The 25,807-nt window shown below is 39.8% G+C and overlaps 1 protein-coding gene across 3 annotated transcripts in view; it reads left to right on the top strand.

Annotated features, from left to right (window-relative positions):
* The first annotated feature begins 4,464 nt into the window (after window positions 1-4,464).
* CHN1 (chimerin 1) overlaps window positions 4,465-25,807 on the top strand; it is a 207,985-nt gene continuing 186,642 nt past the window's right edge. The window contains exon 1 of one of the 3 annotated variants that reach the window (XM_063647624.1): window positions 4,465-4,695. In XM_063647624.1, the coding sequence (XP_063503694.1) occupies window positions 4,480-4,695 (216 nt within the window). In that variant the 5' untranslated portion in view covers window positions 4,465-4,479. Of the gene's footprint in view, window positions 4,696-4,820; window positions 5,008-25,807 lie in introns of those variants that run through there. The other 2 variants (XM_054476902.2, XM_063647626.1) reach the window with 2 other exon arrangements.

Here is a 25,807-nt window from a genome sequence, read left to right as displayed (position 1 = left end):
TAAGGTATTAATTCAGAAAGTCTGAGATAAAAAACAAGAAGGGGGGTAAAAAATAATCAGAATTAAGTGTTTAAGGAAAACATTGTTAAAAACAAACCAAATAGTCTAGGCGCGGTGGCTCACACCTGTAATCCCAGCACTTTGGGAGGCCAAGGCAGGTGGATCACTTGAGGTCAGGAATTCAAGACCAGCTTGGTCAACATGGTGAAAGCAATCTCTACTAAAAAATACAAAAAGTTAACCAGGTGTGGTGGCTCATGCCTGTAATCCCAGCTACTCAGGAGGCTGAGACAGGAGAATCACTTGAACCTGGGAGGCAGAGATTGCAGTCAGCTCTGAGATTACTGCACTCCAGCCTGTGTGACAGAATGAAACTCCGTCAAAAAAAAAAAAACAAACAAACAGACCAAATAGCCCGATACAGTGGCTCACACCTGCAATCATAGCACTTTGGGAGGCTGAGAGGAGTGGATTGCTTGAGCTCAGGAGTTCAGACCAGCCTGGGCAACATGGCAAACCCTGTCTCTACTAAAAATACAAAAATTAGCCAGGTGTGGTGGCATGCACCTGTGGTTCCAGCTACTCCAGAGGCTGGGGTAGGAGGATTGCTGGAGCCTGCAAAGTCAAGGCTGCAGGGAGCTGAGATTGTGCCACTGCATTCCACCCTGGGTGACAGAGTGAGACCGTGTCTCAAATCAAAACGAAAAACAAATCCACTTTAAACAAATTCACACAATGGAAACAAACACTTTAACTAGTAACATAAATATGGGATAGAGAGAATGTCACATATTGTGAATATTTAAATAAATAATTTTAACTTTCTTAATCTTAACTTTAGCAGAAATATACTGTGTAACATTTTTCTCTTCACTAGCAAACTTCTGCACTATTTTGGGAACTGTGCTAATAGCACTGGTATTCCTAGTGTTTAAAGCTGTGTTGACATGACAAAGTACTATAATTTTAACTTGTTATTGTGAGGCAGAAACCGCCTCATTAATTTCTGCTTCATTCAAAACTGAGGAACAAATCAATGTTTACCAATGGGAATGAAGCTAAATGGGTAACAAAAAGAAATTCAAAACACTTGTGATAAGTCATTAGTTTAAAATGCAGGAAAACCATTTTAAAGGGTTGTCTAGGTTCTGTTTAGTCAACAAAACTTAAATAAAAATGAGAAATTATTTTAGTAAATTTGAAATGGGTTGTTCAGTGCACACTTTTAATTTTAATCCTGTTAAACCAGAAAAATGTTGCTTTCTACATGATTAATATAACACTATTAGTACAACACACTGCAGAAGAAATAGCAGTACCACTGGTTTGACAAAATATGACTTCTTTATTACATTAGGTATTTATGAACTTTAGATATAACAGCACTTTAAATATATTGAAGATTCAAATAAAAATGTCCTCTGTTTTATCCATAAACCAGTTAATTTAAAGATTTTAAAATATCACAGAATGACAGATAAACCTAAAAGGGACATTAGAGATAACTTAGTACCATCCTTTCATTTTACAAAGGAGGAAGATAAGAACTAGAAAGAGTAAAACATTTGTCTAAAAATCTGACAGCTAGTTAGTAACGAATAAACAAATCTGGCTCTTCTAAGCACTTGCATGTTAAGCACAAAATGAAATCATTGAATGAAAACATAAATATTTTGAGAAGTCAATTCATTCTTTGCCCTTCTTTTATAAACAATCTAAGTCACCACCCGTAATAATCACCTCCAAGCAGTTAACGCCCTTCCTTGCATTGACTCTGTAGCTGAAAGGCTGTGGCTGTATTTTCAGCTAAGTGAGAAAAGAAGCACATGCAATAGAATAGGAATAGCTCATTGAAAAAAATATGCTATTTTAAAAGCCAATACTATTTCCAAGACAGGCACTTTGATCAAGTATAGAGAGCATTTTGTTAGAGCATCAAACCATTTGGAAGTCAGTTGAAAGGAATGGCTTGTGGAAAGCAGGATGCTTTAAAGGGAAACATAGCAACATTCACTTTTTTTGTTTTGTTCCAAATTGTACCTTAAAAACAGCTGTGTGTGTGTGTGTGTGTGTGTGTGTGTGTGTATGTGGGTGTGCGAGTAGAAAGGGGAGAGGAAAAGGATCTTCACTTGAGTTTAAGCGGGTATTTCACTAGGATTCAGCTGTATTTGGCTAAACTAGTGAGTGGAAAGCTGGTCCAGTAACCAAAGGGAGGGTAAATCTGCACACAGGGCAGCTCCTTTCCCTCTGTCTCACTCCCAGGACAACCCCTCAAGGGATGGAGAGAGCTACTAGCAAGCTGAACTGCAGCACCAAAACCTTGATGCTCTAACAGAGCTTAACAAAGAGAGAAAGGCATTGTTTCTCTTTTAGCACGATTGGACACATAGTTCTGAGTAGAAGGGCATGTTAATAAAAACTCTTTGAGACAAAATGCAACTTCCCAAACTCTATGCAGAATGGCTAAGGACAAAATACTCTCGTTATTTTGCTTCTAATACTAAACAGATTTTTCTTTTGAAATTCAAACCATGCAACCTCTAAATTGATGCGGGATGGGGTTAGGGAAGGTGGTCGGTGAGAACACCAGAAACCTAAGATTTTCCTATTGGTTCTGCTACTAAATAGGTGAACACATTTGGGAAAATCTTTTAACGGGGAACTCAGTTTTCTTATCTATAAATCATGGGAGTTTTGGTCTTTTCCTATTCAAAATTCAGTGGTTCTATTCTGAAGGAAAATATTTTCTTTTAAATTATAAAGGCAAAAACTTTCTGAGATTACAAAAAACACTTTCAGGGGCTAACCTAAGGTCCCTGAATAGCCCATAATCCCCTTGAAATTATGTGAAAATTTTCCGGTGAATGTGTGTATGTATGCAAGCACTTTTCTAAGAGGAGGGACAGTATTTTCATTAGAGCCTCAAAAGGAAATTAGGTCCAAAAATGTTGAAGACCACTAGTTGAAACAGTAAATGGAGTCTTCAGTTTCTGATTTATTTGGCTGCAGAGCAGATTAGCAGCAATCTTTATATGGTTATAAAATCTATCCCACAAAGCTTTCTTGAGTTTCTCATTTATCTTCATGAGCTGTGTGTTTGTAATTTTTTATGAGCAGAAAGGTTGTTCAAAATCAAGAGTCCATTTTCATGAAAGATTTTAAATTCTGGGGATTTTAAAGATTTATTTTGATTAGTGGCTAAAGAGAGCCATTTTACATCACAAAATTCCAAACATATAGCATCTTAAACACTTGCCCATTCATGTTGAATCATTTTAATATTTCTTTCTTCCTGAGTTAACTGACTTGAAACAAAAGGCTTGGCTCCTCCTTCCAGCCTGCTTTTCTTCTGATGCTTAAGTCTGCTGTGAAATAATGATGGTGAATTAACTGTGGTTCCATTGGAAGTACTGTAGTAATCTCCCACTTTATCACGATTCGATCTCTAGGATACATTAAATACAAGATATTTCTATAATATTCTTAAAGAAGTATTTGAAAATGGGAAAGAAGAGGGAAATGACACTAGGGAACCTGAGGAACTAAGAGGAAAGACGCCTGTAGAAAGAAAGGAGAACCAAAGAGAAGATCTACATGATCAGATACCAAAATAGTATCAAATCCCTAAGCAGAGAAACAAGAAAAAAGAAGGAATTTCTTAAACAGGGCACACATATAGCAACTAGAGAAGAATGACTTCTTGAATACATTAAACGACAACGACGAAAAACATCATAACCCAGCTTTTCAAGAACATCTTTTGGCTGACAGTATCAAGGCGTTGTATGGCTCCTCATGGCAGAGACAGAGGTGAGGAGACAACATCACAGAAAGGAGGACGTTGCCAGTGATTATCAGATAAATACAAGAAGCTCAGGGGAATAATCTTTTGTGGCAAATAAGTGCCAGTCAGTGACACACGTTGATTTTTTTTTCCTTGAGACAATATCAAAGAAGTATAACGTAAAGGGAAGAAAATCAGGTGTAAGCATTGGTCTTTTAACAAATTATCTTAGGTAATCTCAGATGCATTTTAAGCGACTCCTTTTCCTAATGTGTGACAATTTCATCAGAACTACTAGCAGCTCCTAAGTCCAAACGGAGAGGAACGCAGCATTCAGTGCCTCTGTTCCTTCCAGAGCCCTGCAGCTTCAGGTCACCTGCTCCAGCCACAGTGAGCCTGGAGGGCGCCAGGAGGAGAAATATGTCCTCACACGCACCAGGTCCCCAGATGACCCTGCCCGGGCGCTGCATTCACGCAGCATCCTCCTGTGACTCTTCCTCTTTCGAGTAACAGCGTTTTTCTCCTCTCTGCGCCTCCTCAAATTCCATTCAAGAAAAAACCTGGGCTTTCAGCTAAAACGCACACCGGCCCCGCTCCATCCCGCTCCGGGCGGCCGCCTCCAGGGGGGCGCTGGTGGCTCCTCGCAGCCGCGGGAATGAGGGCGCACCCCCTTACCCCCGCGCGCGCCCGTTGCCATGGGAACGCACTCGACCGGGAAGCCCGAGGGAGAGGCGGGAGGCGGCGGCGCGGCAGAGCTCGTGGGAGACGCTATCGCAAGATGGCGTCTGCGAGGCCGCGGGATGCGGAGTGAGCGCGCCCCGCCGGGGGCTGTGCGAGGCTGCTACTGCTCTCCCCGTCGGCACCGCCTCTCCGCCAGCCACTGCGCCGCGGCCAAGCCGGCCGCCTCGCAGGTACCTCCTTCCGCGCGCACGCTCCGCGCCTGATAGCAGCGACAAGTGCCGGCTCGCGGAAAGCTAGCGGGGCTCCCTGGGCCCGGTGCGCCCGACAATAACGCGTGAATAACTTTTTCTTGCAGCGGTCCCCCGCGTCCCGGCCTGCAGCCTCCCCGGGCGCCGGCGCCCCCAGCACGCCCCATCGGGCACCCCACTCCCTCCGAGGTGTGGGTGCGGCGGGCTGATGAGGTGATCCCTAGCCCGCCTGGGAGGAGCGCCTGGACTCGCGGGCGGCGGCGAGCGCCTTTACAATGGCCCTGACCCTGTTTGGTAAGTGCAGCCGTCTCCCCGCGCCGCCGCAGGTGGGCCGCGTCCCGGTGCTCGAGGGCGGGGGCCTGGGGGGCCTGGGCGCCCGGGGAGGGGGCGCGGCGCGTGGGGTCGGGGCGGGCCGGGGTCGCAGAGTTGGGGCGCCCGGGGCGCCGGCTTGCTCCCTCGCGCCTCTCCCATTGTTTCCTCTCCCGGCAGGGCCGATGGGCGTGTGCTCCCCTGGCCAATTCTCGGCTGGGAGGCTCAGAGGTCCTGGGTGTTTTGCAAACGCACAACGATTCTCTAAGATGCCAACTTGGGAGTGAAGTTAACTGGTTGTTTTCAAACCTGCCTTTCCCGTCGGTAAATAAATCCTTGGAAAGTTTATTTATTTTGAACGAGGTATCTGTGCATCCCCAGCCTCCTTGGAATTGCCAAATGCATGTGTTGCTTCCTGTTGGACTATTGGGGAATTTTTTTTTGGACTCAGTATATTCCGTTGGAAATAAGTATGATTTGTGAACTGAATATGGGTTAAAATTGAAAATGTTTGCACTAACGAATGAGAGCAGACAGAAGAAAGTTGGTTACCGGAAGATAACTGTAATCTCAGGAGACTGAGTATTCATTAAGAAAGAAATGTTATTTTTGTGGTGTAATTACTGCAACACTGTTGCTTTTGGTGGTTAAGACTTCAAGGTGTTTTTTTCTCAATCTGCAATGACAATGGGTTGGGAAAAAGACTGAAAAGATACATTCTTTCCTTTTACAAAACTGGACTATGGTACATAGGTATCTGACTTTAAGAATAAACTCAATATATGAACATTTAGACTTTCAAAGTATTCAGCTTTTTCGAAGAAGCAAAGTACAGTGATATGTAATTGATAGCTACGAGAACAGCCTAAGTTATTCACAATATCAAGTTTCCAGTTCAGTTTTAATTATGTCATTTGATCAAACACGTTAGAGGTGTTACATACCTCAAATGCTTTTTGAGGTAAATACCTCACAGTGAATTAAGCTGCTGGAATCAAAGTGTTACTTTTATTTAACTATCTTATTTTATAAATTAAACAGACCCAGAGAGGTTGTTTCCCAAGGTCACATGGCTCTTTTGTGGCAAAACTGAGCCTAGAATTCACTTCACCAGGCTTCAGTCTGGGACTGTGTTTACTGTGCCCAAGTGCATTACTAGAAGTGCCATTTCTTACTTGGTGATGATCCTCCATAGGTACTTTAAAAAGTGTCTTCTTTTTCTGAAAAATAAGAAAATTCTCGCTGTTTCTCAGTACCTTGTATCTAAGCCTTATTTAATAGCAGCATTTTCCTTAAATGTGGACCTTTTTGGTACAAACATTTTCTTTCCTAAAGAGATATTTGGCATTTTCAAGGTGTGGTTTCAGAAGTAAGGTTTACAAGTCAACTTTTCAAATACTCGCATTCCTGACGAATAAAAAAAGATAAATTGGGGTGAAAAATGCTCTTTTAAAATGAATTCTAAATTCTAAATCTTTAACCACTGTGGTGAAGATGAGGAAGGGAAAAGCATGGAATGTGGCCTGTAGAAGAAAGTATAAGAAATCACTCCCAGCTTTCAAAATGGATAATGTATCTTTAAAATTTTAAAGTCTACTTATGCGAAAATAGAATTCATTTCACAAAATCCAGTTTATTACAGTGTGAACGTTTCTGTGTTATAAAACAAAGCACTCTTGAGTGCAGAGGCTATTTGTTAAGTAGTGATAGAGCAGCAGCTGTTTTTAAAAGTGGTTGCACATCACTCATCAGTCATCTGGGATGTCTATTAAAAATGTAGATTCTTTTGCCCAAAGACATGGGGGAAGGGGATTTTAAAGTGACTCCCTTTGTGATTCTTATGCTCACTCAAGTTTGAGAACTGTTGTATTCAAGATAAATGCTAGGAGATTGGGTCAAACTCGCCCAATTCAAAATAGCTTTTTGTGTATGTTCAGAGATGTACCCAAGGGTTAGAAGAAATGGATTTTATTTTAGATTTTACTACCTTTAACTAGTTGGTCCTAGTCAGAAGTGCCTCATGTCCCTTCATGTTTACTCTTAATGACCAACTTAGAACAGAAGAGCAATGGAGCAATAAAGTTCTGTGAGATGGTAGTGAAAAGAGTTAGAGGCAGGGACCTAACCAGATCAACGGGATTTGTCAGACCTCAGCAGAGTTTATACCTGAGGCTCCCCAGAGTAACCACTGCCAGGGCCCTATCTTTTGTATCTTGGTTGATTAGTTAGTGCAGTCCAGCAGTAGAGTCTAGACTAGTTATTTGCTTTGTGTTTTACATTTTCTTTCCATTCAGGCTTTTTATAAATATAAGAAATATTCTTTTTATAGGGAGTTGGTGACTTAGTTTTAAAAAGTGGAGCCTCTAACATTACCTGATTTTGTATTTGCATACATTTAATTTTTTTCACGTGTTAAGTATATTATAGGAACTCAAATACTTGTTAAATTAAGCTGAATAGTTAAGACTGTCTTATCTCTCATCCTCACTGTTAATCACCTTTGCTGCTTAACATATTTTTAATGCATATTAGTTTTATTTTGGGATAGAAGAACCAGACTCCAATCTTGAATGATTTTACAGTCTCATTTGGGAATTGAAAATGTGCATTTTTGAAAGCTTATGAATTTGCACCCATTTTTCTTCTCCTTTCAAATGAACTCACATCTCATTATCAGCTTCGATATAGTTTTTAAATCCCCCAATTTCAAAAATTATCCAAATGTATTACAGACTCTGCTCACTCACCTTGCTCATTTTTTCAGCAAACATCTGTCACAGCGTACAAGAGACATGGTCCTCTAGTGGCACTCCAGAGTCTTTTCTAGAACTATAGCGAATGCACCTAATTCACTAATTACCTAATTCCGTATAGTGAGTGGCACTTAACTATTAACTAATTCCGTATAGGCTTTGTGAGAATTTCCTTAGTAGAGAGCACATGTTTTCTAGTAATTACTGGGATAAAAGGAAAGTCTCAGATCCTTGAATATGGGAATTTGTAGCTGGTGTACCTGACAAAATGTCCTGATTGGCCACACCAATACAGCCTTAGTTGGCAGAGCTGGGTGAATAAGCATTCTGCCAGCTCTTGCCTTGGCAGGAATCTCTGTCATTTATAGCTTAATGGGGCTGTGGTTTATAGCCCAGACCAACTGATGCGATTGGGAACTCAGTTACCATCGGCTGGGCTGGCTGAACCTTGAATAATGGTCCTCTATCTGGGTAGAGTCACCTCTGGCGTTGCCGCTCACCCTCCTTGCCCCTTATTCTTGTTACCATTTAGTCAACCATCCTTACTGTCATAGATTACTTCTAATAATGCTTATGATTTTGCTATAATTTTGTACCGTCTTTCCTCAGACGCTTCTGCCATGGAAACCTTTTCATTATCTCACTTTATTCAGCATCTGTCACTAACCTGACACACCTACCTATGGACATCTTTTGGAGCAATTAAATAGCAATGGCATGTTCTTTGTGATGTAGTTAGGAAATTTTCTGATTTCCCATATGAATGTCCTGAAATTAAAATGTATTTTTTAAAAGACAAGTCAGTTGAACATGTTCGTATTTGACTGAAAGCTAATTTTATAGGAGATTCCCACTCGACTATACTCTCTGCTGACATTTTTATTTTTCAGTTGTCCAAATACAAGAGGGTGGCCCAGTGGTGTGAGCTCATCTGCCTTTTTCAGAATATATTCTTTTCAGCTGTCATTTAAATCATCATCCTTATTTAAATTTTTGTCCATGTTCCTTCTCATACTGGTGTCAAAACTTAATATTTTAGTCAGACATGGTGGCAATGTGCCTGTAGTCCCTGCTACTCAGGAGGTTGAGGCAAGAGAACTGCTTGAGTTCAGAAGTTCAAGACTGTAGTTGCACTATGATTGTGCCTGTGAATAGCCACTGCACTCCAGTCTGGACAACATAGCAAGACCCTGTCTCTAAAAGAGTAAAAATAAGAAAACCCAGCTGGGCATGGTGGCTCACATCTGTAATGGGTGGCCCATGCCTCCTGGCACTTTGAGGGGCCGAGACTGGAGGATCACTTGAGCTCAGGAGTTTGAGACCAGCCTGAACAACACAGGGAGATACCATCTCAACAGAAAATAATAATAATAAAAAAGGCTGGGTGCGGTGGTTCATGCCTGTAATACCAGCATTTTGCGAGGCCAAGGTGGGTGGATCATTTGAGGTCAGGAGTTCGAGACCAGCCTGGCCAACATGGTGAAACCCCCACCTTTACTAAAAATACAAATATTAGCCAAGTGTGATGGCGGGTGTCTGTAGTCCCAGCTCCTCGGGAGGCTGACACAGGAGAATCCCTTGAACCCAGGAGGCAGAGGTTACAGTGAGCTGAGATTGTGCCACTGCACTCCAGCCTGGGAGACAGAGCAAGATTTTGTCTCAAAAAAAAAAAAAAAAAATCAGGCCAGGTGTGGTGGCTCATGCCTGTAATCTCAGTACTTTGGGAGGCTAAGGTGGGTGATCACTTGAGGTCGGGAGTTCAAGACCAACCTGGCTAACATAGCAAAACCATGTCTCTACTAAAAATACAAAAATTAGCCTGGCATGGTGGCACATGCTTGTAGTCCCAGCTACTCTGGAGGCTGAAGTAGGAGAATCGCTTGAACCCCAGGAGGTAGAGGTTGCAGTGAGCTGAGATCACACCACTGCACTGTAGCCTGGGCAACAGAGTGAGACTCCATCTCAAAACAAAACAAAAAAAAAAATTAGCCAGGTGTGGTGATGCATGCCTGTGGTTCTAATATTTTAGCTTTAAAGTTTGTCTTTTAATGTGTGGAGAGCTGGTACTATGTAAGAACAATAAAAGAATTATAGTTGTTATAACTCTGATAGTCACCATCTGTGTACACTGTAGAGGAATGTTGGCGCTGCAGTCTTTTGAGTCACATCTGTCTCTGCAGATAACCATCCTATAAGCAGCCTAATTTTTGAACATAGAAGATAGTGATACGTATAATTATACAAATTTGACATATTTGTCAATAAAGATTTTAGTTTCTTTTAGATTACTTTTTCTCAACCTTTTAAAAAATCCTCCCTCTCCTGGCCTTTTAGGCCTGTTTTCTAATTGTTCTCCTCATGAAAATTTAATACCAGAGATATACTATGTATCTGTTTATGTACTGTAGATATATCTGCTTTCTGCATAACATAAATACAGTACTTTTTTTTACCCCAACTCTCCATCTCCTCAACTCATTGAGAATACATGTTTTATACTAATTTAAAGCAATCATAAAATAGTGAGGCAGAAAAATACTGTTTGGTCATGCTTTATATGTTATAATAATAGTTTTAAAGGAATGACATATGTTATAATAATAGTTTTAAAGGAATGACATTAGTGTAATAAGTTATAGATTTTTCCTAAGATTGTTTTAGCCTAGGAATTTACTATCTTGAGAGCAGCCATGACAAAGAGTACCTTGCTGGGGCTGGTGAGGGTATAGTGTTTCTCAGAGTCCCTCTGATAAAGATAAGGTCCTTTGCTATGGGCAATTGATGTTTTCTCAGTCTTATAGAAAGCATCAATTACAGCATCTTTAGAAGACTTTATTTATCTGAAATATGTAAACTAAATGAAATCACAGAACTTTCTGTGCAAACTCAATTCAAGACAAGTCCTTGAGGCTGGCCTTGTAACCAAATTACCAGCCATTAGTCATTCTTACATAGAAAATAATTTCTATGAACTTTGATTTTTTTATTAATATAATCCTACTATCCTTAAAAATAGGATAAGACAAAACTAAGGAAACAGGATACAGTATGACCATATTTACATTGAAAAGTCATATTTAATAGAAAAAAAGCCTGACAAAATAAAGTTATAAATATACATTCCTAATTTGGCTGCTTATTTTTAAAAGAATAGATACTTTGTGAATACACTAAAAACCACTACATTGTACACTTTGAAAGGGTGAATTTTATGGTATGGGAATTTATGTCAGTAAAGCTGAGATATATTAATTTAAAAAACCACCTGAGCTTTAAAAACGAAGATTAGATAGAAGAAAAGAATGGTTTTATATCCAAGAACCTTTAAGAGCTTTTTACATTTTTAGATTTTTTTTTTTACTTTTCTTCCTCAAAGAACAAAAAATAAAAATTGATAGGTAAAAATGTTCCTACCTGTTTTAAATTGAGAAAAGTAAGCACTTCTTGGAAAGAGCCAATACCCACAGTTGAGAGAATGTGGGAGAAGGGAAGATGAGTCAGGCCAGCATGTCACCAGCTGCTCAGTGGCCTGGCATAGAGCCACCTCATTGTTTTTTATCCAGCAGCACTGAAAGTGGTTCCTTTCTCTTTCCACTCTGACTCTGACCTTTCGATTCCTTTGGATTGCATATGTTCCATGGAGTAAGGCAAGCACAAGGATATGTCAGACATATCTCTCCTTGAATAGATTTTTGTGACCACAGACTTGACATTTCAAAACTGAATGAGTCTTTGAGGCTTTTTAAACTGCAAATTCTTCCTGATTTTTCCCATTTCTGTCATATCTTCAGCTCTTAAAGTATGTTTTTTTTTTAAATCTCGTATCCTTTTTTTTTTTTTTTTTTTTTTTTTGAGACAGAGTCTCACTCTGTCACCCAGGCTGCAGTGCAGTGGCACAATCTCAGATCACTGCAACCTCCACCTCCCAGGTTCAAGCAATTCTCCTGCCTTAGCCTTCTGAGTAGCTGGGACCATAGGCATGTGCCACAATGCCTGGCTAATTTTTGTGTATTTAGTAGAGACGGGGTTTCGCCATGTTGGCCAGGCTGGTCTTGAACTCCTGACCTCAGGTGATCCACCCGTCTCGGCCCTCCAAAGTGCTGGGATTATAGACATGGACCACTGTGCCTGGCCCTATCGTGTATCTTTTTTTTTTTTTTTTTTTGCCCCCGAGACGGAGTCTTACTCTGTCACCCAGGCTGGAATGCGATGGCATGGTCTCAGCCCACTGCAACCTCTGCCTCCTGGATTTGAGCGATTCTCCTGCATCAGCCTCCCAAGTAGCTGGGACTACCACACCCGGCTGATTTTTGTTGGCCAGGCTGGTCTCGAACTCCTGACCTTGTGATCCTCCCTCCTCGGTCTCCCAAAATGCTGGGATTACAGACGTGAGCCACCACGCCCAGCCTTTTGTATCTTTTATATGGAACTTTGCCATTGTTTTCTGCTCTTTAATGGCTGTGAAGTTACTCTGGTAAAGATGATTTTAGGTTTTGAAGTAGTTAGTGCTAGGTCGGACAGGCAGCAGGTGAGTGGTGTGGATGTCCATTTGAGGAATATGGAAACATCTGTTTGACTGAAATATTTTTTCCTGCAGACCTCCCATGCAAGTGAAATTTACACTATTAAGCATGATTTTTAGCATGTTACCTATGAGGAATTACATGCTAAATATAGATACGTACATCCTTTTAGCATGAAAGTATTATTTCAGCTTATGGATGGACAGTCTTAAAGTAGTAAAAACATACGGCAGGCATTTTGATTGAGGCAATTATACTGTAAGAGAAAAGAAAGTAGAAATTTTAGAGGGTGGGGCTTTACTAAGAAGGCTTGTAGGAGGTGATGTCATAAGCAAAAGTGCGTGAAAAAGCAGAGGACGTTCGAGGTCTGGGGAAGGAATGGATGATACCGTTAAGTGAGAGAAAGGTGTAGAAACTAGATGAGTACTGTTCTATAATTTTGCCAAGGAGTAGCTTTGAGGCTTGGGATGTGTTTTCCTATTTTGTGATTTGTTTACCCATCTATCTAATGAATATTTAGTGAATGCCTAATATGTGCCAAGTGTGTATTTGTTCCTGCCATCAAGGAATTTATATTTGCAGTGGAGGGAGACAGACAATAAAACATGTATAATGTGCCAGGTGGCAAATGCTTTGAAGAAAAATAGAGGAGAGTGAGGGGTAAGGGGTTACCTGTCTCACAATGTGGTGGGAAAGGGGGTAGGCCTCACAGACAGGTGAATTTTGAGCAGACTTGAAGGAAGTGAGAAACCCATCATATGAAATGGGGAAATTGCCTCATGGAGCAGCTTTGAAGCAAGGATGTGCAGGGCAGTTTTGAGGAACAGAAGGACCAGTGTGGCTGGAGTGGAGTCAGCAAGGGGAAAGCTGGAGGAGTTGAGAGAGGGCAGCTGGGGGATAGAGAGTACTGGGGTGTATCCCCCAGGGCCTGGTAAGGACTTGAGATTTTACTGAGTGAGATGGGATGTTCATGGAGGATGGTACTTTCGTAGCATGTAGTGTAGTAGAAAGAGCTTGGATTTGGTTGTAAGGGAGCTATGTTTACTCCTTTCTCTGCCAAGGATCAGCTATATGTTCTAGTCTCAATTTCTTTACAGGTAAACAGGGGCTGTTCCCTTATCCCATCTGTGCAGGAATAAGTGAGATTATTTTATAAGGTTCTTAGCATAGTGGTTGAAGATACATAGTAGCTAATGTTGTCACCTGTATCATTATTGTAAATATTAACAAAGATTGAAGATACCAGAACAATTTCTTCATTTAACAAGTCTGTCGACCCACTTGAAAAAGTGGTTTTGTAATATTCCTACTTTGTGTGTGTGGCTGAATAAGTGCCATGTGCCATTGCAGACCTGGTTCAGGGCGTTTACAGTGAAGATCAAGTAGATTTCTGTGATAGTGCTGGCCACTATGACACTTTCTGTTACTCTCTGAAAATGTAAACAATACCCTGTTCAACAGGCAATGCTTGCTTCTCCTTTGGGAGTTAAACCAGACTATACAGTAGTCTCCCCTTATCCTCAGCAGATACATTCCAGGAGCCTCAGTGGATGCCTGAAACTGGATACTACAGAACCCTATTATGTACTATGTTTTTTCCTATACAAACATAGCGATGGTAAAATTTTAATTTATAAATTAGGTACAGTAAGAGATTAATAATAACTAATAATAAAATAGAACAATTATAATAGTATGCCAGCATTGCTACTCTTGTACTTTGGGGCCACTGTTAAGTAAAATAAGGGTTATTTGAACATAAGCACTGTGATACTGCTAAAATGGCTACTAAGTGACTTACAAGCAGGTCTACAGCATGGATATGCTGGACAAAGGAATTACATTCTTGACAGCAGGGGTCCCCAACCCCCAGGCCATGGACTTCTGCTGGTTGGTGGCCTTTTAGGCCCGTGAGCAGCAGGTGAGTGAGCATTACCACCTGCACTCCACCCCCTGACAGATCAGCAGTGGCATTAGATTCTCATAGGAGCGTGAACCCTATTGTGAACTGCTCATGTGAGGGATCTAGGTTGCACACTCCTTATGACAATCTAATGCCTGTTGATCTGAGGTGGAGCAGTTGCATCCCAAAACATTCCCTCTGCATGCCCCCATCCCTCCACCATCCGTGGAAAAATTGTCCTCCATGAAACCAGAACCGGTCACTGGTGCCAAAAAGGTTGGGGACCGCTGCTTGGTGGGATGGAGCTATGTAGTGTAAGATTTCATCATGCTGCTCAGAACAGCATGCAACTTAAAAATTAGTGAATCGCGTATTTTCTGGAGTTGTTCATTTAATTTTTTCAGATTACAGTTGACTGTGCGTAATTGAAACCATGAAAAGTGAAACCTTGGATAAGGATTTCTGTAATCAGTTACATCCCTGCCCTCATAACGCTTCACATTTATCAAGGACTGTAAACTCAATGTTTGGCACATAATAGGTACTCAATCTAAGCAAATAAATGAAGAAAACGAATAAACATATAACAATACTGTCACTGTATATATGTACCTTGTGAATAACCTTCAATCAATTTAAACATTTACTTCTATGTTTTTTCCTCCTTTATTATTTCACATTATCCTTGCTTATTATATGAGAGTCTGTAATCGGAAACTTAAACCTGCCTCTTAGAAATTGGTTAGTTTACAATTTACTTCCCTCCTTAAAATCCTCCAGTGGTTCCTTGTCACCATTAAGTCCAAATTCCCTAGCTTGTATATAAGACTATCAAGATAGGACCCTTGATGACCTGTCTGACTTCATCTCTCACTGTCTCCCGCTTAGAGACTGTGCTTCAGCCATGCTGGACTACTTTCCAGAAAAAATTTTACTTAATGAGCCTTTGGCACCATCATGTCCCTATCCCTTCTTCGCCCTCACCTCTACACATCTTGCAAAACTCAGCTTGAATAATCGTCTCTTCTACCTGGCCTTCCTTTGTGAGTTACTCCTTTTCTGCATCCAGAGTGCCCTATACTACCCATCTCTGCCCTAGCACTTATTGTGTGGTGACGTAATAGTTTATAGTCTCGTGTCTCCCCATTGGATGAAGTTCCCTAATGGGAAAGCTATAGGTTTTTTTCTTTGTATATTTAACAACCACCACAGTGTCTGCTGCATACCAGCTACTCAATAAATGTTGGATGTTATGGAGTCTACTGTATTTATTAAATTTGGGAGTTGACTGTAAGGCCCAGATCCATATGACATGGACTCCCTGTTTTCCTTTCGTCATTTTTTGTGCATTTTTAAAAATTTAGTATATGTGTCATTCTGTTATCCCTTGGTTCTATATTCTAATATGGATTCCCCAACTGTAAGCTCACAAAAGCTCGAATAAAATAGAAATCTCTCTGGATCAAATTCTGTGAGGTTTAACTCTAATATTACTAACCACCAGCAGATGTTTCTAAATTATTTGGCATAATTAGATAACAAATTCCACTTCATTAAACTATTGTTCATTTTCATTTCAGTGGTACAAAGGGATTGTACATAAATTAGCTTGGTTTGTTCATGTTTTACCCTCACAGTAGGGAACATAATCAAATTGAATAGGAATTCAGTATGAAAATGGCTAATTTAACCTTTTAGAGGTCTGAAGATAAAACAACATAATCTTTCATTAATTTGTCTGCTACGTGAACCTTCCTATTAGTTTTCAGATGGTTGTGAGAAGAGCAGATATAAACAGCAGTTTAAACATTAACATTTTTAAGTGGATTAAAAAACCTTTTATTTCTGTTGTTTATTAATGCCTCTTGTTTTTCTAGGAAGAATTTGAGGCAATTTACAAAAAGATCAGTGCAAGAAGATTGAAACAATAATCATGGGAATTTATTTTTCTCTGTCTTGTGTCATTAGGTTCTTCCTCTCCCTTGGGTTGTTTCCCTCTGATTGTAGCCGTGGTTTGCCATTCCATATGGTAAAGCCTTTTTTTTTTTTTTAGTTTTGGTACCCTCTCAAGCACTGTCATGTGTTTTTTTGGTGCTCCTCCCATTACCAAGGACTTATTGAAAGAGAAGTCTCTGTATGCTCCCCTTCCACTTTCTACATGTCTGTTTTCATCTCTTCCCAGCCACGGTGCCACAGATAATAATTAGTTTTTACGTGTTTGTGAATGTCATTCATCTCTAGTGAAAAAGGGGAGATTGACAGCTGTTAAAGAAAAACTTATTCTAACGCTTGTTAAAGCAGCAAAGAAGATTGTATTTAAGATGATCGTGATAGGTGTCCAGAATATTGTGATAGGGGAGAGAGATTGGATTCAATTCCGAATACAACATGAACAAGCAGGAATTTATAACCATGAAGCAGGTTGTGGGGGTGGTGGATGGACAGTTACTAAGAGGAGACTTCAAGGGTGGGGGAATTACTGCTAAATTGACATAACAGGATTCTTCCTGAGGGCATGTCAGTGTGATCATACAACAAGGGTAGGGGGATGAGGAATTCCATTAGCTAGCAAGTGATTGGAGCCAGGTGTGGTGGCTCATGCCTGTAATTGCAGCAGTTTGGGAGGCTGAAGCTGAAGGATTGCTTGAGGCCAGGAATTCAAGACCAGCCTGAGCAATGTAGTGAGACTCTCATCTTTACAAAAAATAAAAAAATAGCTGGCATGGTGGCACACACCTGTAGTTCCAGTTATTTGGGGAGGCTGAGGCTGGAAGATTACTTGAGCCCAGGTGTTTGAGCCCAGGCTTCAGTGAGCACTCCAACCTGGGTGACAGAGTCAGACTCTGTCTCTTAAAAAAAAAAAAAAAAAGTGATTAGATATCAAAAGTAGAGGGATTCTCTCTCAACTGACTTACAGGCTTCTTGGTAAAACTGGGCTATGCAGGCCTGGTGGGGCCTGGGCCAAGGTGGAGGCCTGGTTGAGAAGAGGGCGTAGGAGAAGCCTGACTAAAGTTTGGTCAAGGAGAGCATCTTGTCACAAGTGTCATCTTACATTTGCTTCTGATCAACTGGAAGTGCTTTATCCATTAGGAGCCAGTATCCCGTGGCTTGTTTGAATATTTGTTCTTTCTGCACTATTTGATGTTTTTGATTACATCTTTCTTCTTAAAACTTTTTTCTCTCGTCTTTTGAGACGTTGTTTTCTGCCGTTATTGCTTTTCCTCCCTTTCCTATGCTTCAGTTTGTTCTGTTTGATCCCCTCTATGTCAGTGCTTTTCAAGAACTGACCTTCTTTTCTCTTTTGGAAGCAGGTAGGCTTCAACAGTGAACACCGTGTGGATGATTCCCAAGTCTATCTATCTCCAGCCTGCCCTTCCATACACTCCACATCTCTGTCTGGATTTCCTATAGACACTTCAGATGCCACATGTTCCAGCCCCACATTCTTAGTGTTTATTCTTCCATCCTCTCTTTCCTTGCCTCTGATACCCAACCAGCTGCTAACTCTTGCAGATTGGTCTTTGCATGGCTTTCATACTTCTTTCTTTCTGTGGTTCTGCAACCTCTTCCTCTGCCCTCTGTCACCCATCAAAAGGAGTCCCTTCATGTTCTGAATTCTGTATCATTTTTTCTGTGAATCTCTCATGACATTTGTGAATGCATTTCTTTTGTAATGGTTATGTATCTCATTTTTGTCATCTTTTCTAGACTGACAGTTTCTATAAAGTAAGATTCATTTCTTTTTCATTTCTGTATTCCTCACAGTGCTTAAACTTAGCACAGTGCTTCACACATAGCAGGTACTTGAAAATATTTGTTAAATGAATAAAATAGCTCCCCTAAACCATGGTATTCCTGTAGCTTAACAATTTCCAGGGTAGAAATATAAAGCGTTTTTAAAGTTATTCTATTGCTTTATAATACTTTAATCAAGTTATCAACAGTTAACATTTCCAGATCTCTTATATATTGTTTTCGTTAACTAATTACTTATTTTCAGGCTTTAACAGAAAAAATACATGTATTCCTGCAGTATTGTTTCATATCAAGGGCAGGTATATCACTTACTCTGGGATTGGTTCCTTTTGCTAGCTTATCTTTTTCCAAAACTTTCCTGTGAAATTACAGTTACATTTATACTGTGTTATATTTTATAAAAACCTCTTTATCCTTCTTTTAACTTTCAAACCAGAGGAGAAGGGACACTAAACAGTATCTATAAACACAGGGCTTGTTATAATCCAGGTTGATTTTCTGGCCCCTTTAATGTTGTCATGTGTCCAGTAGTCAACTGGAAACAGAAACCTTCTGGAGGGACCATGCTAAAGGTAGGAAAAATGATGGGTTCTTATGCTCTGAGAGCTGTTCTCTCTTCTTTTAGACTTTTCTAAGCTGTTAGCAAGGAGTTGGTGAAGGGAAGCCTTTCTTTGTTCAGGTCTCCCTTTCAGACCCTGGTGGGTTAGCCAAGTTCATAGGACATTTACATATTAGTCCTCCACTTAAAAACTAGCTTGTGTTTTGAAGGTTGCTGAATAGATGTCACTAAGTAGTAGACCAAAAAGCTCACACTAGTGATTGTTTTACAGAATGGAATATATTAAACCGTGACCCTTGAAAAAGATGCAGTCAGTGGTTTATAGGACGTTTCACTTATTGCTTATTATAATATTTAATTCTGAAAAAAATGTTTTGATGAAATTGACTTTGCTACTCCTGTAAGTTGTTCCTATAAGATGATTTTGCCTATTAAGTCTTTGGATGGTATTTGTTACTATTCTGAGATTTGGATCTCAAATTTGGATGTTATAAAGATGTCATTATATATGTGTACAGCATATGTAATTAAAGATGAGAGCCATGAAAACGCAATTCATGTTTCTTTTATCATAATGTTTAAAAGTTAACCAGATATTTTAAAGTTATTATATATTCCTGGAACGAGAAATGCTTCTCTGGGAGTGTCAGTTCATTTTTTTTAGTTGAAGTTAAAAGGATAGATTATTTCAAAAGGACAAGAAAAGGAACAAGATGGATTAATAATACAGTGGTAAAAAGAAAGGGGGCAACAGACATCGCTATACAGTAGGGACACTTGCAGAATACTTAAAGGCTTGTCATCCTGAATTTTCCAGACACATGGCTCTGCAGTTCTCTGGAGAGCCACAAGCCCCTTTCTTGCAGGGGCGGGACAGGTTGGTGGGGATTGGAGTGGGTGGGGGAAGATCTGCTGTTCCTAGGTCTCTCCAGACAGAGGAGCTCTTGCTTTCTCTTTTAATGTTTATTTCTTCCTCTCTTCTCCCTCCCTCTCCATCTCCCCGCCTCCGCCCCCAACGACCTTGCACTCTTGCTCTTGCGCTCGCGCGCGCGTGCTCTCTCTGTCTCTCTCACGCACACACACACACACACACACACACACCCCACACACACACCCCCCACACACCAAGTCTGACAGTGTCAGGAGCAATGGGAAGGAAAGAGCAGTGATCGAACACACAGATCCCAGAACTTACTCATTTGGGATGAGACCTCATTCAGCTCAAGATGCCTTCTCATGTCACTCTTCTAATCAAAACCTTTCTTCTTTTACCTTTATTCAAGTATAATAATTGTTCTTCAGAGGCATAAGACAATTTTTAAACTATTTTCTTGAAATAATTTTAGTTAAAGGTTGATCAAAATCTTAATAGAAAAAGTCCAATGTTTTCAGGTCTTATCTGTTTGTACCAGGGAAAGAAGGAAAATTGATGTATGTTATTTACATTAATATTAGATAATTTGTAAAAGATCTGTCCCAAAATAGGTTTTTTCATTAGTAAGAGTACATTTAAGATAAACATGCAACTTTTTTTTTGTGTGTGTGTGACAGGGTTTCACTGTGTTTCCCAGGCTGCAGTGTGGTGGTGTGATCACTGCTCACTGCAGCCTTGACCTCCTGGGCTCAGGCGATCCTCCCACCTCAGCCTCCCAATTAGCTGAGACCATAGGTGCGTGCCACCATGCCCAGCTAATTTTTAAATTATCTGTAGAGACAGGGTCTCCCTGTGTTGCCCAGGCTGGTCTCGAAGTTCTGGGCTCAAGCACTCCTCCCACCTTAGGAGGAGCCTTCAAAGTGTAATTCTTCAAAGCGCCAGGATTACAGGTGTGATCCACCATGCCCGGCCTAATATACAACTTTAATATGTTGCTTACTATGTGTTTTCAGCTGTCATAATTATTAGGTGGCAAGGCACACTTTTTAAAAGTTGACGTATTTGTTTATTTTTTTATTTTTTTAATTTTTTAATTTTTTTTTTGAGATGGAGTTTCACTCTTGTTGCCCGGGCTGGAGTGCAGTGGCACCATCTCGGCTCACTGCAACCTCCGCCTTCCGGTTTCAAGTCATTCTCCTGTCTCAGCCTCCCGAGTAGCTGGGATTACAGGCGCCCGCCACTATACCTGGCTAATTTTTGTATTTTTAGTGGAGACGGGGTTTCACCATGTTGGCCAGGCTGGTCTCGAACTCCTGACCTTGTGATCTGCCTGCCTCAGCCTCCCTAAATGCTGGGATTACAGGTGTGAGCCACCATGCCTGGCCTTGTTTACCTTTTATTTTAAAATTTAAACAGGTTTGTGGTAATACAGTTAAACTACATAGTTCATAGGACTTTTAGCAGATTGAGAGATGAAGACTTTATAATAGATTAATTTCACTACTATTTTTGAAAAAATGCAGCAGCTTTTAATAATAAATACCATTGAGCAGTACTTTTTCTGACTTATGATTTTAATGCGGACAGAAATGATAATGTGAACTGAAATAAAGTCTAATACTTTAAACCTTTGTGTTCTTTCAAATCTATTTCCCTAAATTACTGCAATATACACCTTTTTTCAAATTATAAAAATAATTTATTGTTAATGCTGAGATATTAAGCTGAGATGAACTGGTATATTTCATACTGTATTTATTAACACTTTATATACTGTCTGTTTTCTAAAGAGCTCAAACCAGTGATGAATTTTATAGGCTCATTCTATTTTCCACTGCCTTATTATAAGAAGATTCATAGCTGCTGAGAAAGCTGCCATAGAATATTATCTGTCATATTGTCTCAAGGCAACTAAATATATTGTTATAAGTAATCGCTAATAAAGCACTAAGAAAAAAATATTAGCAATATTTGCAAAACGGTACACTCTGTGCTAATTTTGTTGAAACGGAGTTGGGAAGTTGTAGACAATTAAAAATGCCATCAAATCTTAAGCCAACTTAGACTTGGCCAAAATGTTCACCCATTTTTTCCCCAAGTATTTGGTCTTTTTTTTTTTTTCCCCAGAAAGAAAATGTCAACTATAACACAAATCTCCTCAGATCCACCATCCAGAGGTAGACAAAGCAGAAAACCCTCTCAAAGTTTTACATTTCAAAACATAAATTTAAAAAGGTGAATACTGTATAAACCTAGGTGTTGCTACATCATCAACCAGTAGCAGATTTGGGATTAAGCCCCATTTAAGGAGCATTGGTGAAAAATCCTCAAGTAGTTATTATTCCATGATGTCATAGGACATGATCTTGGATGCCACCTGTGTCCATGCAAAAAAAAAAAAAAAAGAATACCGGGAAAAAGAACCCTGAACAAAAATTTAGAGAAGTTAGAAGGAAGAAAAATATAAACCAGGGCCACAATTCAGATGTTTACGGTGGGCAGACAGGTACTAGACAATAGGGAATGCTGAGGAATTTCCTGATTTTAAATGTTGGTAATTTGGGCCTTTAAAAAAGCACTGCATAGGCCAAAGAAAATGCATCAGCAAAGTGACTCCAGGCCACTAGTTGATGACTTTTCACTTGTAAACTCAATATTGTAGAAGTGGGAACCTTGACTGACCTGGTACGAATCTTTGATGAGGCAGCTAGGGAGGAGAAGATGATCCTAAAGATGACGGCTTAGTTGAATTGAGGGGAGAGATAGGGAAGACAGTGAGTTGAAGATTTCTACAGTTGAGATATTGGCAGGGTCTGGAGAAAATTATTGACAATATATTTTGTGCTTTCTCCCATGTTAATTGTACCTTTTGAATAGGGACATATTCTCATTGTTCAAGGAGGACTACATATTTATCAAACATGCCTTTCACCTATGCTTGTTTGTTGTCACTTTTTTTTTTTTTTTTTTTTTGAGACAGAGTCTGGCTCTGTCGCTCAGGCTGGAGTGCAGTGGCACGATCTTGGCTCACTGCAAGCTCCGCCTCCCAGGTTCACGCCATTCTCCTCCTCAGCCTCCTGAGTAGCTGGGACTACAGGCGCCCGCCACCACGCCCAGCCAATTTTTTTTTGTATTTTTAGTAGAGACAGGGTTTCACCGTGTTAACCAGGATGGTCTCGATCTCCTGACCTCGTGATCCACCCGCCTCAGCCTCCCAAAGTGCTGGGATTACAGGCGTGAGCCACCGTGCCCGGCTGTTGTCACTTTTTATGGCCCAATTTTACTCATACTCAGAAAGTCTCATTATGTACTGGCATGTTAGTGTTCTTTAGCATGTGAAAATTTTGGAGGTTTTTTTTGGTCTTTCTCAGTTTAGACCATCCTCACCATAGTTAAAACTCATATCTCCCTCTCCCTCATCCTGGATAAGGTAAAACTGACTGTTAGTAACGAGGTCTAAGAAGACAACACATCTATATAAAATTGCCATCATCTAAATATTTAGTCTCAACAGTTATTAAAGTCTGTCTCCCTTCAACCTAAAAAGTGAAATAAAAGCAGTTTCTCCTTACCTACCTCTGTAAAAGAATATTATAACCTGCCAAGCGCGGTGGCTCACGCTTATAATCCCAGCACTTTAGGAGGCTGAGGCAGGTGGATCATGAGATCAGGAGTTCGAGATCATCCTGGCCAACACAGTGAAACCCCATCTGTACTACAAATACAAAAATTAGCTGGTGGCGGGCTAATACAAAAATACAAAAATTAGTGGTGGCGGATGCCTGTTATCCCAGCTTCTCGGGAGGCTGAGGCAGGAGAATCACTTGAACCCGGGAGGTGGAGGTTGCAGTGAGCCGAGATTGTGCCACTGTACTCCAGCCTGGGTGACAGAGCTATACTCCGTCTCAAAAAAAAAAAAAAAAAGAGTATTATGACCAAGAGGCAGTAATATAATTTGAGTTTCTATGTATATGGCAGTGCCATGTAAATCTAGAATGTTAATATTTCCTCTTTCATGCTATGTAAAATAATAAAACCATACTAGAGTTGACCCTTGAACATGATGCTTAGGAGGGCAGATATCCCCTGCCCCCTGCCCCGCCTAGTCTGTCAAAAATCTGCGTATAATTTTTGACTTCCCCAAAACTTTACTAATAACCTACTGGTTACTGGAAACCTTACCAATAACATAAACAATTGATTAACACATATTTTGTGTTATATGTATTATATACTGTATTCTTACAATAAAGTAAGCTGGAGAAAAAATATTATTAAGAAAATAATAAAATCGGCTGGGCGCGGTGACTCATGCCTGTAATCCCAGCACTTTGGGAGGCCGAGGCAGGCAGATCATGAGGTCAGGAGATGGAGGCCATCCTGGCTAACACGGTGAAACCCTGTCTCTACTAAATATACAAAAAATTAGCCGGGTGTGGTGGTGGGCGCCTGTAGTCCCAGCTACTCGGGAGGCTGAGGCAGGAGGATCACTTGAACCCAGGAGGCAGAGGTTGTAGTGAGCCCAGGTCGCGCCATTGCACTCCAGCCTGGGCAACAGAGTGAGACTCCGTCTCAAAACAAGCAAACAAACAAAAAATCATAAGGAAAAGATATTTACTGAAAATATGTGGATTGTCGTAAATGTCTTCATCTTTGTCGTCTTCATGTTGAGTAGGCTGAAGAAGAGGAGGGGTTGGTTGGTCTTACTGTCTTAAGGGTAACAGAAGCGCAAGACAATCTGTTTATAAGTAGACACACGTGGTTCAAACCCATGTTGTTTAAGGGTCAGCTGTATTTCTAAAGTCTAAAGAGAATCATGGACATTGTGACTCTGGGGTATTTTCTTTGCCATTAGTCTTGTGTTTGTTTTCGTCTTTACATACTATGTATCTTAACTCTTAATCTGTAAACTTTTGGTTGTTAGGCATACACATATGGTGGATCTATGGATATATCTATTCATTAGTTCCACTATATTTTAGAATTCTTGGTAACTTTTTTGGTTTAGATTTTATGAAAAACAAAGGGACCCCCTTTTTTTTTTGCAAGGTGTATTCTATAGCTGTGTTCACTATATTATAAAATTAAGAGAGTAATTCTAACTTCTCTGCTGAGTAGGTGCTTTTTAAATTTCATTGGTATATCAGATTCTCAAGCTTCATTGCATAATATATCTCTGTGGCATAACTCCTGAAGATAATATAGGGACCCAGTGTGATGGTTTGGCTATAAATATTTCACATGATTTAGAATAATCTTAAATCCACAATTGCAGTTTATTATAGTTATGAATGTTTGGTCCCTGGAAAATTAACTTTTTAATTTAAATTAAAGTAACATTTTGATTATTGGGAATATTGTATTGAACATTTATAATGATTTGCTTTTAGAATTATACTGATGAATAGAGTGAAAACATTTTCCAGAGAGTCCACAAGATGGCACTTGCCAACTTATTTCCTCTGTTTTTCCTTAACTTATGGAAATGCAGCAAAATTTAAGAAGGAACATCTAAATATTTATGCCCTTAAAATGCTAAAGTTTAGATTTCTAGAAGCTTTAGTCAAGATTCCTTGAAAGTGATGAGCTTCAATTTAACATTTTAAACAGTGTTCATTTCTGGTATAGGAGCCAAAATCCTTTGTTGAAGATGCGTAAAACGCACTGGGATCTGTAGAATACAAAGGGCTGCCTGCATTCACTATGTTTGGCTTTACTTTTAAAGTAATACATATGATTTATGAGACTTGTAGTCTATATGCCTCATTTCTAGACATCTTAAAATATGGACATTTATTAGAACAATGGGCATTAGTAATTGCTGTAAAGTAATTGTTATTTTCTATTTAAAAACAAGATGATGTAGTTGGAATATATTATGTAATTTTTAATTATAAATGAAATTTAATAAGTGGAATGGTAATGAAGGACTACAGGAATCTACCCAATCACAGTGTTAATTAAATTAGGCTTCTTTTTTACTCTTGTATATTTAACAATTAATACTGCTTTAGATGTTTACTGTTTACATTAACATTGTCATTAGGGAAGGGAATGATGTTGAAATTATGTTCAGGTTGGTAGGGAAGTTTTATATTGTTTATTGCTTTCTGAAATCCTGTCAGTAATTTCAATGGAAAGAGCTACATGTTCATAGAAGACTAAAACAGTAAAGTGTATCAACTAAAATCTAGAGCAAATTAGGTTTAGGTCTGTAGCATTCTGATTTTTCTCAGCCTCATCATAAAAATCATCAAGCAAATAGTAGCAAAGACATATCATAGAATAAGAAAAGCCCAAGGAACTTTCTCTTGAAAACTAAGACTTGCAAAAATCTAAATTTAAACTTATAACCACATATTTTAGAGAGTTGTGAAAGCACTCATTTTTTTTCTTCATTCTTGTGAAGGTTTGTTG

The sequence above is a fragment of the Pongo pygmaeus genome, chromosome 11, assembly GCF_028885625.2.
Source record: "Pongo pygmaeus isolate AG05252 chromosome 11, NHGRI_mPonPyg2-v2.0_pri, whole genome shotgun sequence".
Lineage (NCBI taxonomy): Eukaryota > Metazoa > Chordata > Mammalia > Primates > Hominidae > Pongo > Pongo pygmaeus.
This window is presented reverse-complemented; position numbering and strand designations above follow the sequence as displayed.